The following is a 22,082-nucleotide window of genomic DNA, read 5'->3' as shown; positions in this document are numbered from 1 at the left end:
CGGGGAACAGAGCTGCTTGGTAAGAGCTTGTTACAGATCATACCCGACTGGCAGCTGTAAACGGCACTGCTGCCCTCTTTAGCGAGTCTTATTCAAGCATGAGCTGAGGAAAAAAAAAAAAAAAACAGCTAAGATCTTCGAACAGAGAAGTAAAAGTTAGAAATGATCATAGGCAAGAGGCAGATGAAAACCTGCTGCAAGGGCGCCTAGGCAAGGAAGAAGGCCAAAAGTATAAACATGTAGTCCTCTATGGCCTCAAAGAAATGACAGATGATATGACCGGTCTTTAAGAAGAGCTCAAGAATGAGACAGGCTTTCAAAGAGAAGATGAAGAGTGAACTCACAGAGCAAAAAAAAACAGCTAAGATCTTCGAACAGAGAAGTAAAAGTTAGAAATGATCATAGGCAAGAGGCAGATGAAAACCTGCTGCAAGGGCACCTAGGCAAGGAAGAAGGCCAAAAGTATAAACATGTAGTCCTCTATGGCCTCAAAGAAATGGCAGATGATATGACCGGTCTTTAAGAAGAGCTCAAGAATGAGACAGGCTTTCAAAGAGAAGATGAAGAGTGAACTCACAGAGCAGAGGAAAACAAATGGACGAGAAAATGAAAGTTCAGACATGGGCGCTTTCTCAGTCTGGGGGATAGATTAGAGCCACTCTTGTCCCTCCTAAAATCTTAATAAGATAAAAGTAGAAATGTTTAAGAGGAAAGAAGCCTAGAGCAATAAAATAAAGGGGGAAGAGGATGGTATAACCAAATTAGGAGAGATTTAAACACATTCTAGGAAATAGAATAAGAATGTAGTGGCTTGGCAAAATGACACAAAAACTTGCAGCCTAGAAAATTCTCCAATGAGGCCACAAAGATGTGGGAGTCATTCGGCCCAAGCAGCCGGGGCTCAGAGGCAACGAGTGTGAGCGGAGTGCTGAGAAAAGAGGAATTCTGTGTGCGCCAGACGGCGGCCCCACCAGACCCCATGCACGACACACGAGCACCTGGCTTGTATCCCACGACATAAAGATACATGCTCTTCCCCAGAGAAACTGACCAAAACGTTTCGGGAAATCTAATGTTTCTAGTGTCAATGTTGGCACCCCAGAATAATCCTGCTTATCTGGGGTGTGTCCACTGCCTGATCGTCCCCTCTCTTCCCAAGGAAACTGTTCTGTAGATCAGCCCCACCGCAAGAATTGAGAAATGGTGGCCTCCAGATTGCTGGGATGGCAGGGTGGGTCAGGAACTACTGTTTCTTGTAATAACTATTATAGTGCATTTTGACCTTTTATATTATTTGCATGTATAACTAATAAAAATATACATGTAATTTAAAAAGTAAAGAGCGTCTACAAATCAACAAGAAAAACGTTAATAACCCAGTAGAAAAAAGGGCAAAGGAAATGAACAGAGTTCATAAAAATAAAAATAAAATGGCTCTTAAGTATATGAAAATATGCTCAATTTTAATCGTAGTAGAAGAAATGCAAATTAAAATTACTATGAAACACATCTTTTTCCCTCTCAGATTGGCAAAGAGCAAAAATTCAGTCATGCTTTGTGTTAGGAAGGGCATGTGGAAATAGGGATTCCTCTACTGTGTTGGGAAAGGGTACACTGGAAGACAGCGTGGCAGTAGCTATCAAAATTTTAAATGCCCATACCCTTTAACCTGTATATTCTGTAGATTCTGTCTATATCTGTAAGATACAGTATCAGGAATTACATATCTTACATGTATTTATATATGTCATCCTGTATATTCTGTCTATATCTGTAAGATACATTCCTAAGAATGTATACATTCTTAAGAATACATTCCTAAGAATGTATCTTACAGATATAGACAGAATATACAGGATGACATATATAAAAGGACATTTACTGCAACATTGACTATAACAGCAGAAGATTGAGAGCTAATATCCCTCAGAAGGAGACTGGTTAAAGAAATGATGGCAGAATTATGTGATAGAATAAAATGAAGCTATTAAAAAGAATGAGGTAGCCTATATGGGGAGATGAGCACTAAGGTGACTTTTCATTGTCCTATTTGAAAATATAAATTAAATATTTTTTAAAGATTTTTAAAAATAAGGCCACACCGTATTCCAGGACAAAATGATATAGAATATTTATATTGAGAATATTTATATAGTGAGAACTTTGTCTTAGTGAAGTTACTGGTCTTATTAAGAACCAAAGAATCCCATGGCATCTGAGCAGACAAGAAGAGACTTCATCAGGGGAAGACACCAGACTAACCTTGGACTTCTCTACAATAATACTTGATGGCAGATGACAACAGGACAGTGCTACAGAGTTTTGAGAGAAAGCGTGACCCAAGAATTTCATAACCAGCCAAATTGTCTTTTGAATATAAAGGTAACAACAGGCAAACACTCTTAGAATGCAGGGACTCAATGAATACAGTACTCAGGCACCCTTGTTGAAAATCGATTTGCCATTGAAATACAACTGTTCAGGAGAAAAACCAAAAACCGGCACTCGGAAATGAAAAAAAAAACTGTAAGGAAAAGACTGGCAGGAGGACTGAATCCATTTAATTCTCCAACTGAGATTAAACAACACTGGCAGTTATGATTTTAAAACAGAATGTTTTATACCTCAACTTTTTAAAAATTAACACTATAACCAATAACAACTGTGAGGTAGGGGAAGCATAAGCATGCTGATTTCATCCCCTTTTACAGCTGGGTATCAATAAGATATTGTTAAAAGATGAAACTGCTTAATATTTAACCATCGTTTTTCTTGGTCGTCAAGGGATAATAGTGATAATTGCCACTTATATATCATACATTACGTGCCAGGCACTGCTCTGAAGATATCATATGTCTATTAACTCATTTCATCCTCTTAAAAAGAGATAGGTACTATTATTGACCCTAATTTACAGATGGAGAAACTGAGGGTTAGGAAAGCCAAACAACTTTGCCCAGATTCATAGAGCTAGTAACTGGCAGACCGGGATTTGAACCCAAACAGTCTGGCTCCAGAGCCCATGATTTTAGGTTGATATCTCTTGTATAAGAAATTTTTTCCAGGTTTTTTTTTTTTTTGAGAAAAATATTCGAACATGATATTTTTAAATAAATTAGTCTAGTTCTACTTTTGTAAAATTTTATTTAGCCATTCATCAGTCATGTCTGGCCTAATGTTTACCAAATATGAACTCTGAGAAATAATACATGGTGAAATTTGAGATGTTTCTAATTTCTTCTTTGTGCTTTTATATTAAATGTGAAGATTTGGGGTAATGTATCATTTCTATGAAACAACAAAGTTGTTCCTCTGGGGGGAGTGTTTAACTCCCTCTTCAGATATTTAAACACCAAGCATTGTGATACCAAGTGCTGCAGGTGCCATGATCTACAAGAGTGGGTTCTCAATTGTGGGTTCTCAATTCCCAGCCAGTTGCGCCAGGTGGCCCGCCAGCCTCTCAGATGGAGTTAGCCTACTGAAGAGTCATTACTGTCTCTGACTCTTGAATCAGGTGATTGGCACTATCAACCGAAGCCACCTAACCATGTCACTGGTGTGCGCAGTTGAATACCTGAACCTTAAAACTCAGTGGAGAGGGAAGTGCTCTGTAAACAGATGCACAGATGTGCGCATGCCATTTGACTACCTTGGGGTACTTTCTGCAAAACCAAGAAGTGGCTTTCATGCCAATTAAAAATGTGGGAATCGAGTAATACCCAAAAAAGCCAACTCATAGCAAGGCATTCTATGGGAAGGTATTACTGTGGCTTTGGCATCTAGGAACACATGTGGATTTGAATCAAAGAGAGAAAAGAACAAACAAAATCTACCCAACAAACTCTGTATAGCTCTGGAGAGTCGTTTTAAGTTGAATAGAAAACAGCAGAAAGTAGATAACACTATGCTTAAGAGTTAGAATTGCAGACATTGGAAAATAAATTAAATTACCTAATCCATCCCTTTCTGGGTCATCCTCTACAGAGCCCCTCCCCCAGTGCTTGAGAAAGCCTTTTAAAATTTTTCTTAAGCAAAGAAGTTTTCCCACTTGTCTAGGAAGAGCATTTTACAATCTAATTTATTTTCAGGTAAGAATATTTTATGATAGCTGTTCATTTTTACAGCTCTTCAATCATTATAACCTCACAACTTTTATCGAAAGCTCTTCCTTCAAATAGTTCCTCTATAGATTTTCCTTGCTTTCATCGTCAACTAAAAATATATATATATTTGCATATAAATAAAAATACCTATAGATATCAGTATAAATATAATAGCTGTTTAAGTGTAAGTGTGTATATATAAATATGGATAAAGTGTGGATGTATATGTATTTCATTCTAATCTATATGTATGTATCTGTGTGTGCATAAATATATTTAAATAACTTTGGTTGTCCTGTTTTATGTATCAAGTTGGAAATGCATAGTGCAAAGGTTGGTAATTTACCGTTATCTTGCTTGTAGCCTATTAAACTGGAGATTGGTGGAGAAAAACACCTGCTGGTCAAATTTGACCCTTCCCACAGAAACGATCTGAATAACTGGGTGGCAGAAGAAACTCTAGCAATCAAATATGTGGAGCACCCTCAAGTAGACACTCTGAGTCTTCGTGGGGAAGTACATTACCCCAACCTCAGCTTTGAGACCATGGAGCTGGATTTTGGCTGTATCCTGAATGATACTGAGGTGATCCGCTACATTACAATCAGCAACTGCAGCCCACTGGTTGTGAAGTTCCGCTGGTTCTTCCTGGTGGACGACGAGGAAAATCAGATAAGGTACCGCCAGCAGAGACATCCCACAGAGGTCTTCTCTGCCATTCATTTTTTCCTCCTCCAAGCTTTGCACTGGGTTCCTGTTTTCTGTGCACTGGTCTTACATGAATACTTTCAGTTCTGACAACTAATTACTGACAGAAATAACAAAAAGCCTAAAATCGTGTCCCTCCTAGATTTCAAGCAGGAAAAGCAGATAAAACATCTTTGAAAGTCTCAATCACCACCAAATTAACAAAGCAATAATTTTGAATCTAGAGAATGTATCAGAAGTTTGTCACTAAAAAGTAAAGTCTTTGTAGAGTTTTCTCAATAAGCATTTCAAACCTAATGCATGCATTGCGCAGCACGGTACATCGAGTATGTGCTACAGGAAGCTCCGTATTCTGCATATTTCAGTGGGTTTTGTTCTGGCCTGTATAGGTGTATATAAATATGTGTATATGTTCATACACAAAATAGTGGGAGGTGATGAGTGCCAAAAGGGAAAAGCGTCTTCAGAATATTTGTATTTAGAGATATCTCTCCTGTTCAATTAAATTTAAGTTCAATTAGAAGCTAAATCCAAACTTAATTTTGAAAACACTCCTTTAAAAAAAATAAACAGCCTGTTTTAGTCAGGCCTCGGGAACATTTTTGATCTAGGTCAAGCCTCGTTGGCAATCGGGACAGATAGGCTTCTTTCTGCATATTTTCTCATCGGATGTTTTGACAGCTCGGTTTTCAGCACTGACTATTGAGTGGCCACTCTTAAATGAGGAAGCCCCATGTGTCCTTGGCTTGTCGGTGCTTCCTGTACGCAGCCCTCATCTTGTACACGACAGCTACCCTTTCCTTTCTGGCACTTGTTACCATGGTAATGATGGTTTGCTCTGGATGTTTTCTGTAGACATCTAAAGATGACCTAGCATAGCACTGAAACCAGGCCTGGGCCCGAGCAATGGAACCCGATCGTTAGGTCTCCAGGACTGTTTAGATTTGAAATGAAATTCTGCAGAAGATGAACATTTAAAATAATTACGGAAAAATCAGCCAACCTGACCTAATAAGCTTCGAATACCAGATTCTGTGAAGTTGTTCTGATGTAGCATAGCTAAATGAGTTCATTCCATCTGGGAGCAAAGGACATGCTTTATTTATTTATTATTTTTGTGAGGCCATTTCCATAATTAAAGTAATGACATTTTGAAAATGTGCTTGGCCAATACTGGAGATGATACACTTAATTTTTCATGGGTTTAAACATTCATTTAATCATTTTTTTTACTTTTTCAGTATCTTCTTATATCTCGATATTGAGCCTCTGCTTATAATTCATTTTTTAATTCATCTATTCATTTAATTCAGAGAGTCATTCAGAAAACGTATGATAAGTGATTCTTATGCAACAGTTAATGTGTGAGGCTTCAGAGATATAAAAGTAGATAAGACATGCTCACTGGCCTGAGGCTACTGGGGAAGCACAAGTGTAAACCACGGTGGACCTGTGATAATTCCGGGCTCTGAGGAAGGACAGAGATGGGGTAACTGCTCAGAGCGCTCGGAGAAGGCTGTGCTGGGAAGCGCAGTTAAATGTTCCAGATGGAGACACAGGGAAACATTCTAAGTAACAAGAATACTATGCTTATATTAGTTAGGATTCATGGATTCGGTTCTATTGCAAGGAAACCCGACCCTAAGCAAAAAGAAAAAGAAGTGGACACTCATTGGTTCCCACAACTCAGAGGAACAGATTCATCTGGCTTAAAGCCAGGGCTCGAACAGTGTCACAGGATCCAGAGTTTCTGTCTCTCAGCTCTGCTCTCTCCCATGTGTTAGCCGTGTTCTCAAATCAGCCCTTCTCTCATGGTCCCCAGATGGCTGCCTTCGCTCCCGGGGCCATGTCCTTGCAGATTCTGATCCACTGGAAAGGAACATGAGCCTCTGTCTCAGAACTTCCATGAGATTCATTCTGATCAGACCAGCTTAATCACATTTCCTGCCCCTCCCCCAACCAGTCATTGTCAAGGGAGGGTGAAGCACTGATCTGCATTGGCCCAGCCACGTGCCCCACACCAAGGACTGCAGTGGTGACCTCAGAACCCTGTGGACTGAAGAGGGTGGGAATGGGGCAGATCTCCAGACAAAAACTGATTATGGGAGAATGGATATTGGTGAGGCAAATGGTACCACTTGCCGATGTGGACGGAGGGTATGTCAGCGTGCTACAACGCAGACTTCACGGCGAGGGAGAAGTCAGGGAGGAGAGTCTGGGGAGCAGACTGGCAGGAGAGTGCAAGAGGCCTGGTGTTCCATGATGACAAGGCAGTGGCAAGATTTAAAATCAAGAGGGCGACAAGGGTCAGGTTTTTGTTTTTGTTTTTCAGAAAGATAGCTCTTAGCATTCAGCACAGTTGCCCAATCCCGTCTTCCTGAAACACGTTCCTTTCTTGCTTTTCCTCTCATCCTTTCGACTGACTGCTCCCTCTCAGCTCTAGGCCAGAAACGACTCCACCAGACTAGTAGGATGCAGGGTTCTCTCCCGGAGCTCTGCTTTCCCTGACAACTGTGCTCACCCCACAGCTTCCCTTAGCCCCTGTCGCTCCCAAACGTGCATCCGCACCTATGACTGCCCTACTGAGTCCCAAGTGCATTGCCTTCTTGACATCTCCTTTCAGATGTCTCCCAGGTGACACGTCCAGTGTGCCCCACTAAACTCAGGCTCTCCCCCATCCCCTCCCTGCCTCTCTCTAGGACCCCCATCTAAGTAAATGACGTCACTGTCCTGGGAGGCATCTAGATTCCTTCCTCTCCCTAACCCCACCCACTTCATCAAACCCATCACCGAGCTCTACCTATTCTGCCTTCTAAAAACTTCTTATTCTCATTTCTACAGTTGTTACTCTAGTTCAAGTCACCGTTGCTTCTTGCCTGGACCATTGTGACAGCCCCTAACTGGGCTCTCACCTTCCACTTACGTGCCATAGTCCGTCATCCACTCAGTAGTAGCCAAGTGAGGAGCATGGCATTTCCCTGGTTTTCAGCTTTTAATGACACCCTTGCTTCTTAGGTTAAAATACAAGTACTGTGTTCTGCAGGGCTCAGCATGTGCCAGCCCCTGCATTTCTCCCCAGTTTCTTCTCGCTTCAGTCTGCCCTCTCATTGACCTTTGTTTACCCACCATGCTGGCCTCTGTCCTGTCTAGTGTTAACTACCTACTCTCTACTGGAAGCTGTTCCCCACTCCTCACCTAGAGCCTCTGCTCCCACATCAGGTCTCAGCTTAAATGTCCTTCTCCAGAGAAGCCGTCTCTGAGACCCTTACCTGAGACCCATCACAGGCACTGGTAGCTCATCTCCTTGGTACCTCATCGCATTCGTAATAATGGCTTAATGTCCAACTTCACAGCTGGCTCTTACTACCCATGATGCCAGGGAGCACGTCTGTCCTGTTGCTTCTGGATCCCAGAGCCCAGCACAGTCGTTAGTGCAGAGTCTGTCCTCAGAGGATATTTTTTAATTAATCAGCTGCTCCCCCTGCCTCCACTACTCTTTGTACTAAGAGGAGATTCGCTTCATAACTGGTTTAAGATTCTTTTCTGTCAGCTTCCTGGCACCTGCCAAATGGAAAGGTTCAAGGCATAAATGTCACCTTGAATGGCAAAAAAAAAAAAAAAATGCTACTTACCCTCTAGATAGATTTTCTCTGTGCAGGCCATCAGAAAAACATAAAGCACTCATTGGCTAAAGGTCACTTTTATCAGATATACCAACACTAACCTTTTTTCCCAATTAGAATTCTTCTAAGCTTTACAGTTAGTAAAAGAAACAAAAGGATAAAAGCAGCTTTTCTTTTTCTTTTATTAGGCAGGGTATGAGGATGTCTAGACACTTTCAACATTGCTTCCCGTCGCACCCCCTACATCTGCTGTGTGTGCACAGGCATGCGGAGTGAAGTGCATGTGTACATGTGTGTGATTTTGTAGGCGATTCTTACTCATTTAAAGCATCTCTCTGGTTTGAGTATATTTTTTCCCAAGTTGGCCCTCGTATTATACATAAGAACAAAAAAAGAAGTAAAATGGATAAGCATGCTAAATGATTAGCACTCCATAAGAGGAAAAGCCAGTTATTGGCTTAGCAACACACTCGTCCATGTGAGTTCATGTGTATGACAGGGTTTTAGACTGACTTCTGTACCACTCACACACACAGATGTAATGAGGACGGTGGGATAAAATATAAGGGCTGAGTATCGTGCTGGCCTAGCCAGCACGTAGGAATGTGTCCTTTACTAAGTCTGTCTCTTCAACCTGACTGCTCAGCTGGATGAGAGCACGATGCTTCATGGCATCTGTGTGAGAGAGGAACATGAGGAAGCCAACACCTGAACCAGCCTTTACTTCTGAGAGGCCAGAGAGAGCCAAGCAGATGTTGGCTCAGCTGGCATCTCTGCCCAGGCTCAAAGCCACAAATCTGAGGCGATGCTAGGACTCAGAGCATGTGAGCCAAGCAGTCTCCAAGGACAGCTTCGCCTTTTCATTTCCAAGTCAGATTATAAATAAATCGAATACGAAGGCCTAAGGGAGCCCAGCCCTTCAACAAAGGAACATGTGTTGTTCTCACATTGATTTTGCTGTGATGAGCATCAGTCATCAGATATTGTGATTGGAAGAGGAAGGTGGAAGAGAGGAGGAGGAAGCCTCATTTTCTGGATGCTTCCATCTGTCTCTTCATCATCCCTCAATTTCTGTTGCCTTGAAAGTGGAACTTTTCTAAGACGTGGTATGTTAGTGGTAGTTGAGGTCCTGGGCTGTGGTTGGACAAGGCTGGTTAGAATCTGGGCTCGGTCCTTCTGGTCTATCCCTGTGTTTGCATCTACCCAGCTGTAAACTAGAGGTAATGCAGAAACCTGAAAGAGTTGTGAGGATTAAACGAGAGATGTCTGTAAAATGAACACGTCTCTGAGATGGTAAAGAAAATCTGAAACTGGTGGCTTTCAGCTTCCCTTTGGTGCCTTCGTCACCTTCACTCTTTCGTACCAAGTGCTGCTAAGTGAAGTGCTCCCCAGGATCCTAATGTGTTAGAGCTCTAGGGGCCTCAGCCCCCCCCCCCCAACTGATGGCCCAAACCCCTTTCCTTCTGACTAAGGGTAGAAAATCCTTTTCTTGTTTCGGGCTGCATTCATCAAAGCTGAAGCCAGGCCTTAGCAGGCGACAGCCTATGTGTGGCTCAGGAGGGCCATACCTGCAGTGCCTCCCTGTCCCCCCCCCACAACTCTTCTCTGCAGCCAGCTAAGCCCAAAACCATGATCAGGGGGAGGCCCTTGCTTCGCCCAAGGGCCCAATCAAAACAATGTAAATATTTAGAGAGACACATAGTTCTTTATTTTTCTTTCAAAACAAGAATAGCTTTCTTGAACCCCAAGGGGGCACGCCCTGGGTACCCTTGCACCTTGCTGTCCCAGGCTGCTCATTGTGCAAGTTAAAGGCCTGGCCACTGAGACACGCTCGTGCTGGGCTGCCTGCCCCATGTGACCTTGGCGGGTGGCTAAGTGTTCCTGAGCTTCGGCTTTCTCATCTGAAATGAGGGGGATGATCATGGTGCCTCCCACATGCAGATGTGGTGAGGATTGAATCAGCTCCTACCTGCAGAGCTCTGGAACTTTGCCTGTCATGTATTGCGTGCTCAGTAAATGCCAGCTGTTAGGGCCATTCCTTGATTGAGGAAACTGAGTGCATTGGCACCTCTGTGATGGTTGTTTGAGAAGCAGCATCCCAGAAGTGGCTTTGAGACATTTTCTCCTGAAGTCAGCCTGAAGACATTTCAGGACATTGGGAGGCCTCACAGGGTCTGAAGGCCTCAGGTGCCTCTCTCTGGCCTAAGCTTTGGCTTCTCCCATAAATACCCCTCTCTCTTCCTGACAAGCCCCTCATCTCCCAGAACTCTTTAAGCCTCTGCACTTGTGTTTTTTCTCTTCCGCTTCCCAGAGAAGTTTGGGTCAGAGACAAAAGCAAACATGGAGCCCTGGGGCTAGAGGGAAAGCAGCTCTGATGAGGGAGCAAAAGGGATCAAAAGAGGTGGCCACAGAGGCCACAGCTGGCCCTGGGCAAATGCTGACTCCAGCCCTTATGCCCCTCCCAGTCTCCTTCTTCCCTAACTCTTCCCCTATGTGTCTGAGCCAGAATGACAATTTCACAGCCCAGAGAATGAATCCAGTGCACATGGGGGCTTCCCGCTCCCCTGTATTAGTTTCCCGTTGCTGCCATAACAAATCACCATAAACTGGGTGCCTTAAAACAACAGAAATTTATCCTCTTCCAGTTCTGGAGGCCAAAAGTCAGGTCAGCTTCACTGGGCCAAAATTAAGGGCCAGACTCTTGATCCCTCCAGAGGCTCTAGGGAACATCCTTTCCTTGCCTTTTCCAACTTCTAGAGCTATATTCCTGGCATTCTTTGACTCGTGGCTTCTTCCTCCATCCTCGAAGTTCACAGCATAGCATCTTCAATCCCTCTTTCTCTCTGCTGAGGTTGTCACATCCCCTTCTGTGTTCTCTGGAGTAGTCTCACCCTCCGCCTTCCTCTTGTAAGGACACTTGTGAGTATATCATTGGGCTCACCCAGTAACCCAGGGTGATCCACTCCATCTCGAGATCCTTAACCTGTTCACTTGTGCAAAGAGCCTTTTGCCATGTAAAGTAACATTCACAGGTACCCGGGATTCAAATGTGCACATCTTGAGGATAACCATCTTTCAACCTACCAGATCCCCCCACACTCAACTCTACCAGCAAGTTTTCACTCTCTGCCAGTTCAGATTGACTTTTAAAAATGAATCTACTATTAATGACTATATAATGACATAAGGCATTTTTTGGTTGTAAGTGATAGCAAACCGGACTCAAACTAACTTTAAAAAATAGAATTCATTGTCTCACCGAAAGTGTCTAGGTTTAGGCCTCAAGCACAGCTTGAGCCAGGGCTCAGGCAGTGTCACCTGCACGTCACATCTCCCCCACCATCTCTTGGCTCTGCCTTCTGCTGCATTGGCTCCACTCCGGGTCAGGTTCTGCACACCTGCTGCAAGGTGATTCAGCAGCTCCAGCAGCTCCAGTTCTTCATATGCTGGGCTCAAGCCCACAGAATAAGGCAGAAGCTTTTTCTCAGAAGTAAGCCCCAGCAAATGTTAGGCCGCATCTCACTGGCTCTGGTTGATTCCTCTGTCCATTCCTGAACTATGGCCTAAGGAACACAGCGCTACCCCTGAGCCAGGCTGGAAGTTAGAGACAGACCAGTCCCCAGCGGGAAATGGCGGACATCGGAGCAGAGAAAGGGAGAATGGATGTTGGGCAGCGAAGAGCAAAGATGCTCAGCATCATGACTGATGGGCCCATTGCGTTTCCCCAGTCAAGCCCGAGCCAAGGAGATGGACATCTAATCATGAACTTGGATGCCAGCTGCTTAGAGGCATATGTGAGGGATAAGACACCTTGCCAGTGTGCAGAGACATGATAAGCTGGTAGACCCCTCAGACACTGCAGAAAAGCAGTTCACGGTGAGACCATTCAGCCCATTTCCCACACTGCCACCCATCACCATGGAGCCCAGAGTAGCAGTTTCATAGGCACCTTCACGTTTATGGTTCTGCTGCTTTTCACCTTTCACATGAAAGACAATGTCTCTGTCTTTGAAGACTTAGGGTAAGACCACCATATAGTGTGAATAAATTCACACCTTTACTATGGGAAAAACCTTTTTATAGCTTTCCAGAGCAAAATATGTCTCAGGTAGGAAATATTTCCTGTAGACAGCTTTGTAAAGCCAAGTCTTCAATAAAAAGCTAATTTAGGAGCATGACAGATTCTATCATTTTGACCAATAGCAATAACTATAATTGTGTGCCTGTCATGGGCCATGCTCAGTTCAAACTCCATTACATATCTTAGCTCATATCACACAACAACCCTGGAAAGTATTAATATCTACCCTTGAAGCTGAGGCCCCCGGTGCCTGAACCCACACAATGGATCAGGACTCCAGGTCTACCCTGAGTTTAAAGCCCCTGCCTTAACCACTATTGTCTACTGACATCGAAGCACACTTTTCTGTATATTATATTTTATTGCTATATATCCATATTTCATTTATATGAACCTTTTGTGAACCTTTTCATTTATATGAACTTTTTCCGTCTAAAAGCTGTGCTAGGTGCTATAGAACTACAAAGATAAATGAGACCCCCTCCCTGTCCATGCAAATTGGTGGTGGTGATGGCAGTGGTTTTAATATTTGTCCAATTAATTCTGGTGTGTTCTCATCCCCACTCACTGTTAAAGGCTCTGCAAGAACAGGTATGTGCGAAACGAGTGTGTGCTGAGAAGTAGAGAGACAGCTCGTGGGGCCCCACTACCTCTCTGCACCTCAGTAATGAGGGCTCTTCCTTCTTGTACCTCACAGTGGGTAACCACCATGCTAATCAGAGAACCATTCCAGAACCTCACTTTAAAACCTTTTGTTTTGAGTTTTTAAATGTCCAAAGAAAACCATGTCGGCCTCTTTAAGAATCAAGTTGGCATGAGCAAGAAGTAGCTATAGAGCTTGACAACAAGTAAGTTGGAATATCTGTTGGGCTTGCTTCAGGAGAAGGAATGAGGCGATTGACAAGTAAGATCCGGAAAATGAGCTAAATGTACAGTGAGGTGTTGATAGGTGAGGAGGGAAACACTCCAGGTTTGGTGGTAGAAGGAGAAATTGGGTCTGTGACTGGAAAAGATTATAACAAAGCTCCATGGACATTTGACACCCCCCTGCCCCCCGCCCATAGGGTGAGAATCAATATAGAAAATTAATTGGGCTCCTTCAGCACAAAGCATAGTGAGTAGGAAGGCGCTGCATGGCACCAGGTTAACAATAGAAAATCATTCCCAGTAAACAGGACTTCAGGGACACATTTAAATTTTTAACACAGATTTGTAAATTTCTGTCGTAGAACCTTAGCTCTTCATGATATATTGTAGTCTCGTGGCCCTGAATCCCATCTGTTTATTTAAGAACTTGTGAAAGGAACAGGAAAAGACAAAAATAAAGATGAAAATCTAAGTCCTGCTTGGTTCCATGAGGTCATGCAAGAAGTTTGGTGGCCATGTGGCCTTATCTCCCTCATTCCTTGTCCTTGTCACTTTGTAGATGAGGTGCTAGGGATATCAAGGTAATGTTCTTTCTCGTATTGGAATTAGGATGTATACATCTTTGGGGGGGCCATTGTTCAGTCTACCACAGTGAGATTTTATTATATTTTTTAATTTATTGGGGTGACATTGGTTAATAAAATTATATAGGTTTCAAGTATACAATTCAATGATACATCATATGTATAGTGCATTGTGTGTTCACCACCCAAAGTTAAATCTCCTTCCGTCACCATAAGTTTGACCCCCTTTACCCTTGTCTACCTCCCCCACCTTCCCTCTGGTAACCACTATGAGTTTTTGTTTGTTCGTCTTGTTCATTTGTTGCTTTCTGTTTTATGTCCCACATATAAGTGAAATCATATGGTTCTCAACTTTTTCGGTCTGACTTATTTTGCTTAGCATGATGATCTCAAGTTCTCAATCCATGTTGTTGCAAACGGCAGTATTTCATCTTTTCTTGTGGCCTAGTAATATGATTAGATAAAGAAGATATGGTACATATATACAGTGGAATATTACTCATTAGTAATCTTGAAAATGGAGATTAAAGCGAGTGCTAGACACCATTGCATACCCACAAGATTGGATAAAATTAAATATGACTATACCAAGTGTGGTTGAGGCTGTGCAGGGATAGGAGCTCACACATTGCCCATGGACATGTAAATCAATACAGTCACTTTGGAAAGCAATTTATCATGTGCTGGTGAAGCTGATCACAAACATCTCCAAGACCGTGCCCAGCCTTTTAGCCTGTCTGGTTCTATGTCATCTTTCCTCGGCTCAGCTTCTCTCTTCTGGACCTGGCCGGTTCGTTCGCTCCACCAGTTTTTCCTCAGAAGCGTTTCACAGACGGATGCTGCCTTTCAGCTCTCCTAGCCGTCTCCTTAAACTAACACACCTCTGTGCAGATTCCCACCGCGCTCCGCTGGACGCCTTGCTTCCCCATGTTGATGTCCCCCGCCCACACCCGAGGTCGCTTTTCCTCAGGCTCCGCTTTCATCACCTCATGTTCTTCCCTCTGATGTCTGTTACTTTTCAAGGTCAAACGTTCTGACTGTTCTCCTCGCTATCAGTAATCTCGTCTCACTCTTTATATCTGCAGGTTCTCTATACCTCTGTCCTCAGTGCACGTGCTCCACACCCTAGAAAGCCTTTCTCTTCATCCTCTCGTTGAATTAAGCACCAACCCTGAGCAAAGCAACGATGCACTAGTCTCCTCCATTCACTCCCCAACCCAATTTAGCTGGCTTTTGCACCGCCCCCTCCCCCCACCTCACTTAACTGAAACTGCCTCTCTGGAAGATCAGAAACGATTTCATTACTCCATATATTCCTTGACATCCACTCTCTTTTTTTGTGAAATTATATCATATATGCACAAGTGTATATGATATACATACATAGTTTAAGAATAACAATGTTGCATCACCCCCTTATAAATATGACATGATTAGTAAATTTGAAGCACCTTGTGAAAGAGAACAGTGTGAGGTCGACCTTTAGCAGACCTGCTTATACTCCATGCTGACGCCCTTGAAAGCCTCCCAGGCCCTCCATCACCCAGACCCCACTGTAGACCATCCATCTAGAACCTCCTCTCCTGCTGAGATGGGCCAGCTAATTTATCCGGTCAGGGATCAGAGTAGTCTCTGGGACTAATGGAAGAGCTATAAGCCTCTCTCAAGTCTGAGCTTTTATAAACAAGTTCCTGCCTTTGTAGTTGGCCTGCAAGTGACTCAAGGCCAACCAGAGGGAGACCTCTCATATTTAACTTAAAAGTGATGGCCATAGTAGGGATCCTATAGTCTGCTGCTATTTACAGTCCAGTTTAGTCCAGTCTCCTGAGATACCATGTGTTACCCCATAGAGAAATGAATTGGGCCATCTTTCATTTCAATTTTGAGTGTTACAAAACTTTTTGTATGGCTTTTATGTTATTATAGAAGAACTCTAGTTACCTTATCTTAGATTCATGCTTTTTAAGGCATCTTCTAAACATCAGCCTTTTGTATATTCAGTGTGAGCTAAGCTGGCCTCTGAAGAAATCAGTGGGAAGTATCAGTGTATCATTGAACCTGCGTTAGGGTTATATCTGCTTGGTTTATTTAGTGATCTGATTCTTAAAAAGTGTACATTTGATTTATTGATGTGTTCATATTAATTAAAATCCCCAAAGCTAGCTACATCTACTGAAGACCAGACATTAAAAGGAATCGACTTTAAAAACTGTCCTGTTTTGAAAATATTTTTAAAGAGATTTGAAGCTAATTATAAGGGAGATTTCACAGTCTACCAGTTCAGCAGACTTTCTAAGAGTATGCAGCAGTGGGGACATCTTCTGGAGCTTTTATAGAAGTGGTCGTTTCTCTCAGAAATCCCTCTGGAGAGCTTCAAGGTAAAGTCTGGGCGTATTCCTCCAACTGCTCACCTCACAGCAAAACTCTTTGTGGGAACTCACTTCAAGGGCAAGTTCAACTGTGTCTTGCTTTTCTTTATCTAGATATAATCAGGATGGGTCCCTCTTCTTCTAAAGAAAGATTCTAGGAAATACATTGTATCCTCTTTATGTCATGGATTCTAATTACTTTTAAAATGAAAAAGCCTACTCTGTGAGTCACTGTCATGGGCATGGCATGGCATGACATAACCAAGGAGAAGCCCTCACCTGTTGACCAGGTAGACTATCCAGTATAGTTGGTAAGAGTGTGAGCTTTGGAACCAGGGTAATTTAGCTCAGCCACTCGCTCTCCGAATCTCAGTTTTGTCATCTGAAGACTGAGGGCCATCATAGTACCAACCTCACCGGGCTGTTGTGAAGATTTAATTAGGCAGTTCTTATTAAGTGCTAAATGTAATACCTGGTAGAGAATAAGTGATGAATAAGTGTTGGCTGCACTTACTTAATTAGGGCCTGCTTTATTCCATTCAGGCCACTACAACAAAAATACCAGCAACTGGGCAGCTTATAAATAACAAACACCTCTTTCTTACAGTTCTGGAGGCTGGAAAGTCCAAGATCATGGTACAAACAGATTCGATGTCTGGTGAGGTCACACCTCCTGGCTCATAGATGGCATCTTTTTGCTGTGGATTACATGGCAAAAGGGACAAGCTGGACTTCTGGGGTCTCTTTGATAAGGGCACTTATCCCAATCATGAGGGCTCAGCCCTTGTGACCTAATGACCTCATCACCTCCCATAAGCCCTCCCTCCTAATACCATCTCCTTATGGGTTAGGATCTTGACATATGACATTTGAGGAGACATAAACATTCAGACTATTGTAGTACTCTCACTTTAGCACTGCTGTTTGTGACCTTCTTGCCACCATCTTCTGAGTGACTCTCATTAGAAACTTGCTGGTTGCTTTTCAGTATTCTGACTCCAAGTAAATCAAAACTCTCCAGTCAGGAGTCAGGCGTGAGCAGTTCTTAAAGTCCCACAGGTAATTCCAATGGACAGCTACAGTGAGAATGACTGTTTTAGAAGCTCCATTGCAACTCCTTTTGAGAGCCTTTAAAAATACAATTTTTGTCCCCTAAGGTCTGAGTAACGTGAGTTTCATCTACTCGATTATGTCCCACCAACTTCCACCTTGGTACAAGCGGCCAGTTGGGAGCGTTCTGGGACATAATAAAGTCAAAGCCTGAGGCAGGCTGCTCTCCGTGATGGGTACCTAGCTGCCGATCTCCTCCCTTTCTCATGTGGCCGAGCTAGAACGTGCCGGTGGGGAAGGCACTGAGCCAGCCCCATCCATTTCCATCTGTCGTTCGCTTCCCATTGTGCAAGGAGCAGCAAGTGTAAGACCACAAAGCCAGGCAACAAAGGCAGAAACATGGCTAGGACGTTGTGTTTACGCCCAGAGAGACTCAGGAATTTGCCCACTTTTAATGTGATTTAAAGTGATAATTATAATCTCCCTTTAGAAGCAGGAATCGGGCTTTTGTAATCTGAAGCAGGTTTGTGATGTGTAGTCAAAGGAAGAGAGGGAGGGGAAGGGGGAGAGGGAGGGGCTAAAAAAAATAACAGAAGCAGAAGATCGCTGAGAGGAATCACAGGAATGTAAAAAACTCCTGATAAGCTCTAACGAATAAAGATGAGGGGTTTGCTCAAAGTGGCCCACAGATTATAAGTCAAAAGCAGTGGCGATGTTAGGTACAGTTGTAGGGGAAAATATCTCAACAATGCAATTAATTATGCTGAATAGCACATATTCATACCCTTGGATTGTTGAAAACTCAAACTGGACCTCAGAACCTAGGAGCATAGAAAGGATCCCAGTGGCTGCTATGGGTCGTTTCTCATTTTGCTATCAAAATGGCAGGGCTGAGGGAGGAGCTTAATTATGAAGGATCTCTGAAACCACACTAAGGAGTGGGCTTTTTCCTCTGGAAAATGGAGGGTCTTCGTAAAGGTTTAAAATGAGGAAATGAAATGATCAGAAAGTTCACTTGGGCTGCAGAAGGGAGCATGGATTAGAAGGGGACAACCCCAGAATGACCAGAACTCTGAGCCATATTGTAAACAGTGATGGAAAACATAGCCCAATGGGCTGTTTTCTATTTTATATCATTTATACAAAAACAAAGTCAGGAAGCTCACATAGAAAACAGTGTTAGAAATCCAGACAAAAGGTAATGGCAGCCTTCGCCGAGGTGAAATGGAGATGCAGCGGAAGTTCCAGTGCTCGTGAAGAGGTGGAATGGCAGGACCACGCCCTGGGCCGAGGGTCCCGTCCTGAGGTTCTCTTCCCGCTACCCCTCCCCAGCCCGTCGTGAGCAAGGCTGAGTAGCTGGCTTGACAGAAGGGATGGGAATAAGAGAATAGTGGAGGAGACAGTGGGGGCTGCCACAATCAGAGCCGTCAGTCACCTGTGTCCCCCCTACATTTGCTGTTCATGCTTCGGAGCCTCTTCTGCCCAGTGCCAGGAGGAAGAGGTGTGTGAGAACAGTGAAAACAAAGCGGCAGGAGGAGGGTCAGCACTCCTCCCATCCCGTGACTGTTGTCCCAGCAGCTGCTGTCCCCACTTCCTGTCATGGCTGCCTCCACTGCTGGCCATCACCAACTCTCAAGTCATTGCTTCTGCAGTCTTCATCATCATCATCATCATTGTCCTCATCACTGTCCTTATCATCACCATTTCCTTCCATTTGGCATCTACACACACTCTTCTAAGACAGACTTCTCACTTGTCCCTGAAAAATCCAGGTTCTCTCAATCTTTTTTCCTTTATAGATACTTTTCCCTCAGAGTATGCATCCTTTCCACTCTTCACCTAAAATATGCCACTCTTCCTTCCAGATACAGGTAGACTATCTCCTCCTTTGTGAAGACATCCCCACGCATCCGCAGAAAGTTGGTCTCTCCCTCTTCTAAACTCCAATAGACTCTTCTCTCATCTGAATGCCAGAAATGATCATTCCCACCAACCCCAGCACAAGAATAGACCATGTGCATTGGACATTTACTATGACCCAGGCACCTTGCTGAGTTCTTTAGGTGAACTAAACCTCACAACAATCAGATGAGCAAGGTTCTGTCACTAACACCAGGTCACATGGTGTGTAAGCCGGGAAGTCAAATTCAAACCCAGGCCATCTGACCCCACAGCCTTGTTCTGAGCCACTGTGCACTCTGCACCTCTTGCTCCTGGAGCATTTGTACCTTGACTTATACCTGCTCCTCGCTCTCTGACTCTGATCCCCTGGCCTCTGAGTCCCTCGAAGCAAGAATTGGCTCTCTCTTATTTGGAATCATACGGTGCCACAGTGGATTTCCTAGAAACATAACCTAGGTGGTGATTCTTGGGCAGGGGATTTATTGAGGGAGGCTCTCAGGAGAAACTATTAGAGTAAGAGACAGTATGGAGTGGAGGGAAAACCATGGGAAGATGCGATTTCAGAAGAAGTCTCACCTCTGCCTGAGCCCACGGGGAGCTCTGGAGTGTGATTGCATCAGAGCTTGTCCCACGCAGAGACAAGGAGGCTGGGCCCTTATGGCCCTCACTCTTATCAAGCAATCCTTGCCTACAGCTCACACCCTAATGGTTGGAAGGACATAACCTGCAGGCAGCTCTAGCCAGGGCAATGCTCCAGAGAAAGGTGCAGCCAACACCCACAGCACCCAGGGGATGGGTGCACCATTCTAGTGAAGGAGACCTAGAGAGCTTAACACCAGTATCTGCTATAGTCGTAACTGCAAGAAACACACACACACACACACACACACACACACACACGTATACATATACGTGTGTGTGTGTGTGTGTGTATAACAGCATATGAGCCAAACAAAACATACCCGTAGGATCTTTTATCCAGCCCATGGCTGTTTTCACCCCCTGTAGTGGACACACCCAGAACGCAGGTCCAAATGAACCAATGAATTTGAAGTCATCATGTCAAGTCCAAGGCTTCTTCTCCGTTTATGAGACCTTGGCTACACTGCAGAGGCTTGAGCAGATGTCCAACACACACCATTCCATCTCTAAATATCATCTGAACTACAACACGAAAAATTAACTAAAATGCAAACATGTTCTTCAAGGTTTTCTTTTGATGCAGCATTGCTTCCAGCAAAGGGGGAATGGGATGTAAGAGCGGTGGACTTTTTTTCAGTTTGCAGCACAAAAGATGGTATTGATCCTAACTCACCCAAAAATAGAAAATAAAATATGAAGAAGGCAAGTGCTGAGCCCAAACCGGTGTGGCTGGTTGACAGTGTGTCTGACACTCAGGTGGTTCTGTCACAGCTAAAGGGAGGGTTCCTTTCCTGGCTCCACCAGTGAGTCTGATGTGGGCAGCTCTGGAATTGGAGCAATATTGACTCTTTTTTTTTGTTGTTTGCAATGCTCTCTCCTTTAAAAATAACTGAATCTAATCCTGTTTGGGTCAGCATAACAGGAAAGTAATCATCTGTTCCTAAGGGTAAAATGAAATCTGATCCAAAAATTCTACCAACATTCTATTTCAGCTTTTTGGAACAGTTTTTGATCTTAATGTTAAGTGGAAGGCTTCATTATGATAAAAGTTTCACCGTCTCCTGTGGCTCCGTCTGTCGGCAGTAGGGCTACTTTACTGGTCTCTTTGTTTCCAAAGAGACCTCTCCCTTCCCAATTGCCCAGTCATCGTTGTCAACTGAGGTGCTGTTTTTCCTCAGGTCTGCAGGCATTCTACAGCTCTGTATTTTTCCTTTACAGATATTCCCATAAGCTTTTTTTTTTTTTTTTTCCGTTCAGCACAACATCCCGGAGGGGTGCAAATGTCGAATGAGAGAGTGCTATTATGTGGGGCAGTGATCCAGCAGAGTCTCCCCAGGCGTTTCCACTGACCTGGGGTGATTTAATAAGTGCTCCGAATCACACTCTGCTGATTTTCACTGTCCCTAGCTGGCAAGGCTGAGTGATAGCCCCATATTAATTATCAGCTTCAGTCCTTAGCTGTCATGTTGCCATTCCTACCCATGGCAGGTCCTAAATCTGGCTGGATATTAGAATCACCTGTGAAGACTGTTAAACATCTAAATCCTGGGCCCTACCTGAGACCTGCTCAATCAGAATTTACCCAAGGATGAGGTTCAGTAATCTTTATTTTAATGAGCTTCCCATCACCCAGCCCAACATGGGTCCTGTGCCCAGAACAGTGTGGTTTATAGCAACTTTATTCGGCTGGAAACAGCTGTGGTGTCCATCAACAAGAAGATGGATAAACACACTAGTCATCCATACTATGGAATACGGCTCAGGGATAAAGAACAGAGTACTGCTCACAGTAACATAGATGAATCTAAAAACAATCTGCTGAGTGAAAGAAGTCAGACACGAAAGAATACATATTTATAATTTCATTTATATGAAACTTTAAGCATATCTAATCTATAATGATATAAAGCAGATTTATTTGTTTGGTGTAGGGGTTGGGGGATGGACTGGGTAGGTACAGAAGGGAACTCTTTAGGGTGATGGGAATATTCTGTGTATGTAATAGTATGTAATATGGTAGTGTATATGTATTTGTAAAAACTCATCAAACTATATGCTTAAAATGAGTGCATTGTGTATATAAATTATGCCTCAGTAAAAAAACGATTTATTAGGTGATACTTAATATAGCAGAAATCATGAAGTTGATAGAA

General features: G+C 43.5%; 1 protein-coding gene across 1 annotated transcript in view; it reads left to right on the top strand.

Moving 5' to 3' along the window:
• HYDIN (HYDIN, axonemal central pair apparatus protein) overlaps positions 1-22,082 on the top strand; it is a 351,593-nt gene that overhangs the window by 212,913 nt on the left and 116,598 nt on the right. Inside the window, exon 24 of the mRNA XM_023523662.1 lies at positions 4,467-4,780. Within this exon, the coding sequence (XP_023379430.1) occupies positions 4,467-4,780 (314 nt within the window). The remainder of the gene's footprint in view (positions 1-4,466; positions 4,781-22,082) is intronic.

This window comes from Pteropus vampyrus, unplaced genomic scaffold, assembly GCF_000151845.1.
Source record: "Pteropus vampyrus isolate Shadow unplaced genomic scaffold, Pvam_2.0 Scaffold399, whole genome shotgun sequence".
Classification (NCBI taxonomy): Eukaryota; Metazoa; Chordata; class Mammalia; order Chiroptera; family Pteropodidae; genus Pteropus; species Pteropus vampyrus.
The sequence above is the reverse complement of the archived record's forward strand: the minus strand, read 5'-3'. Positions and strand labels throughout refer to the sequence as shown.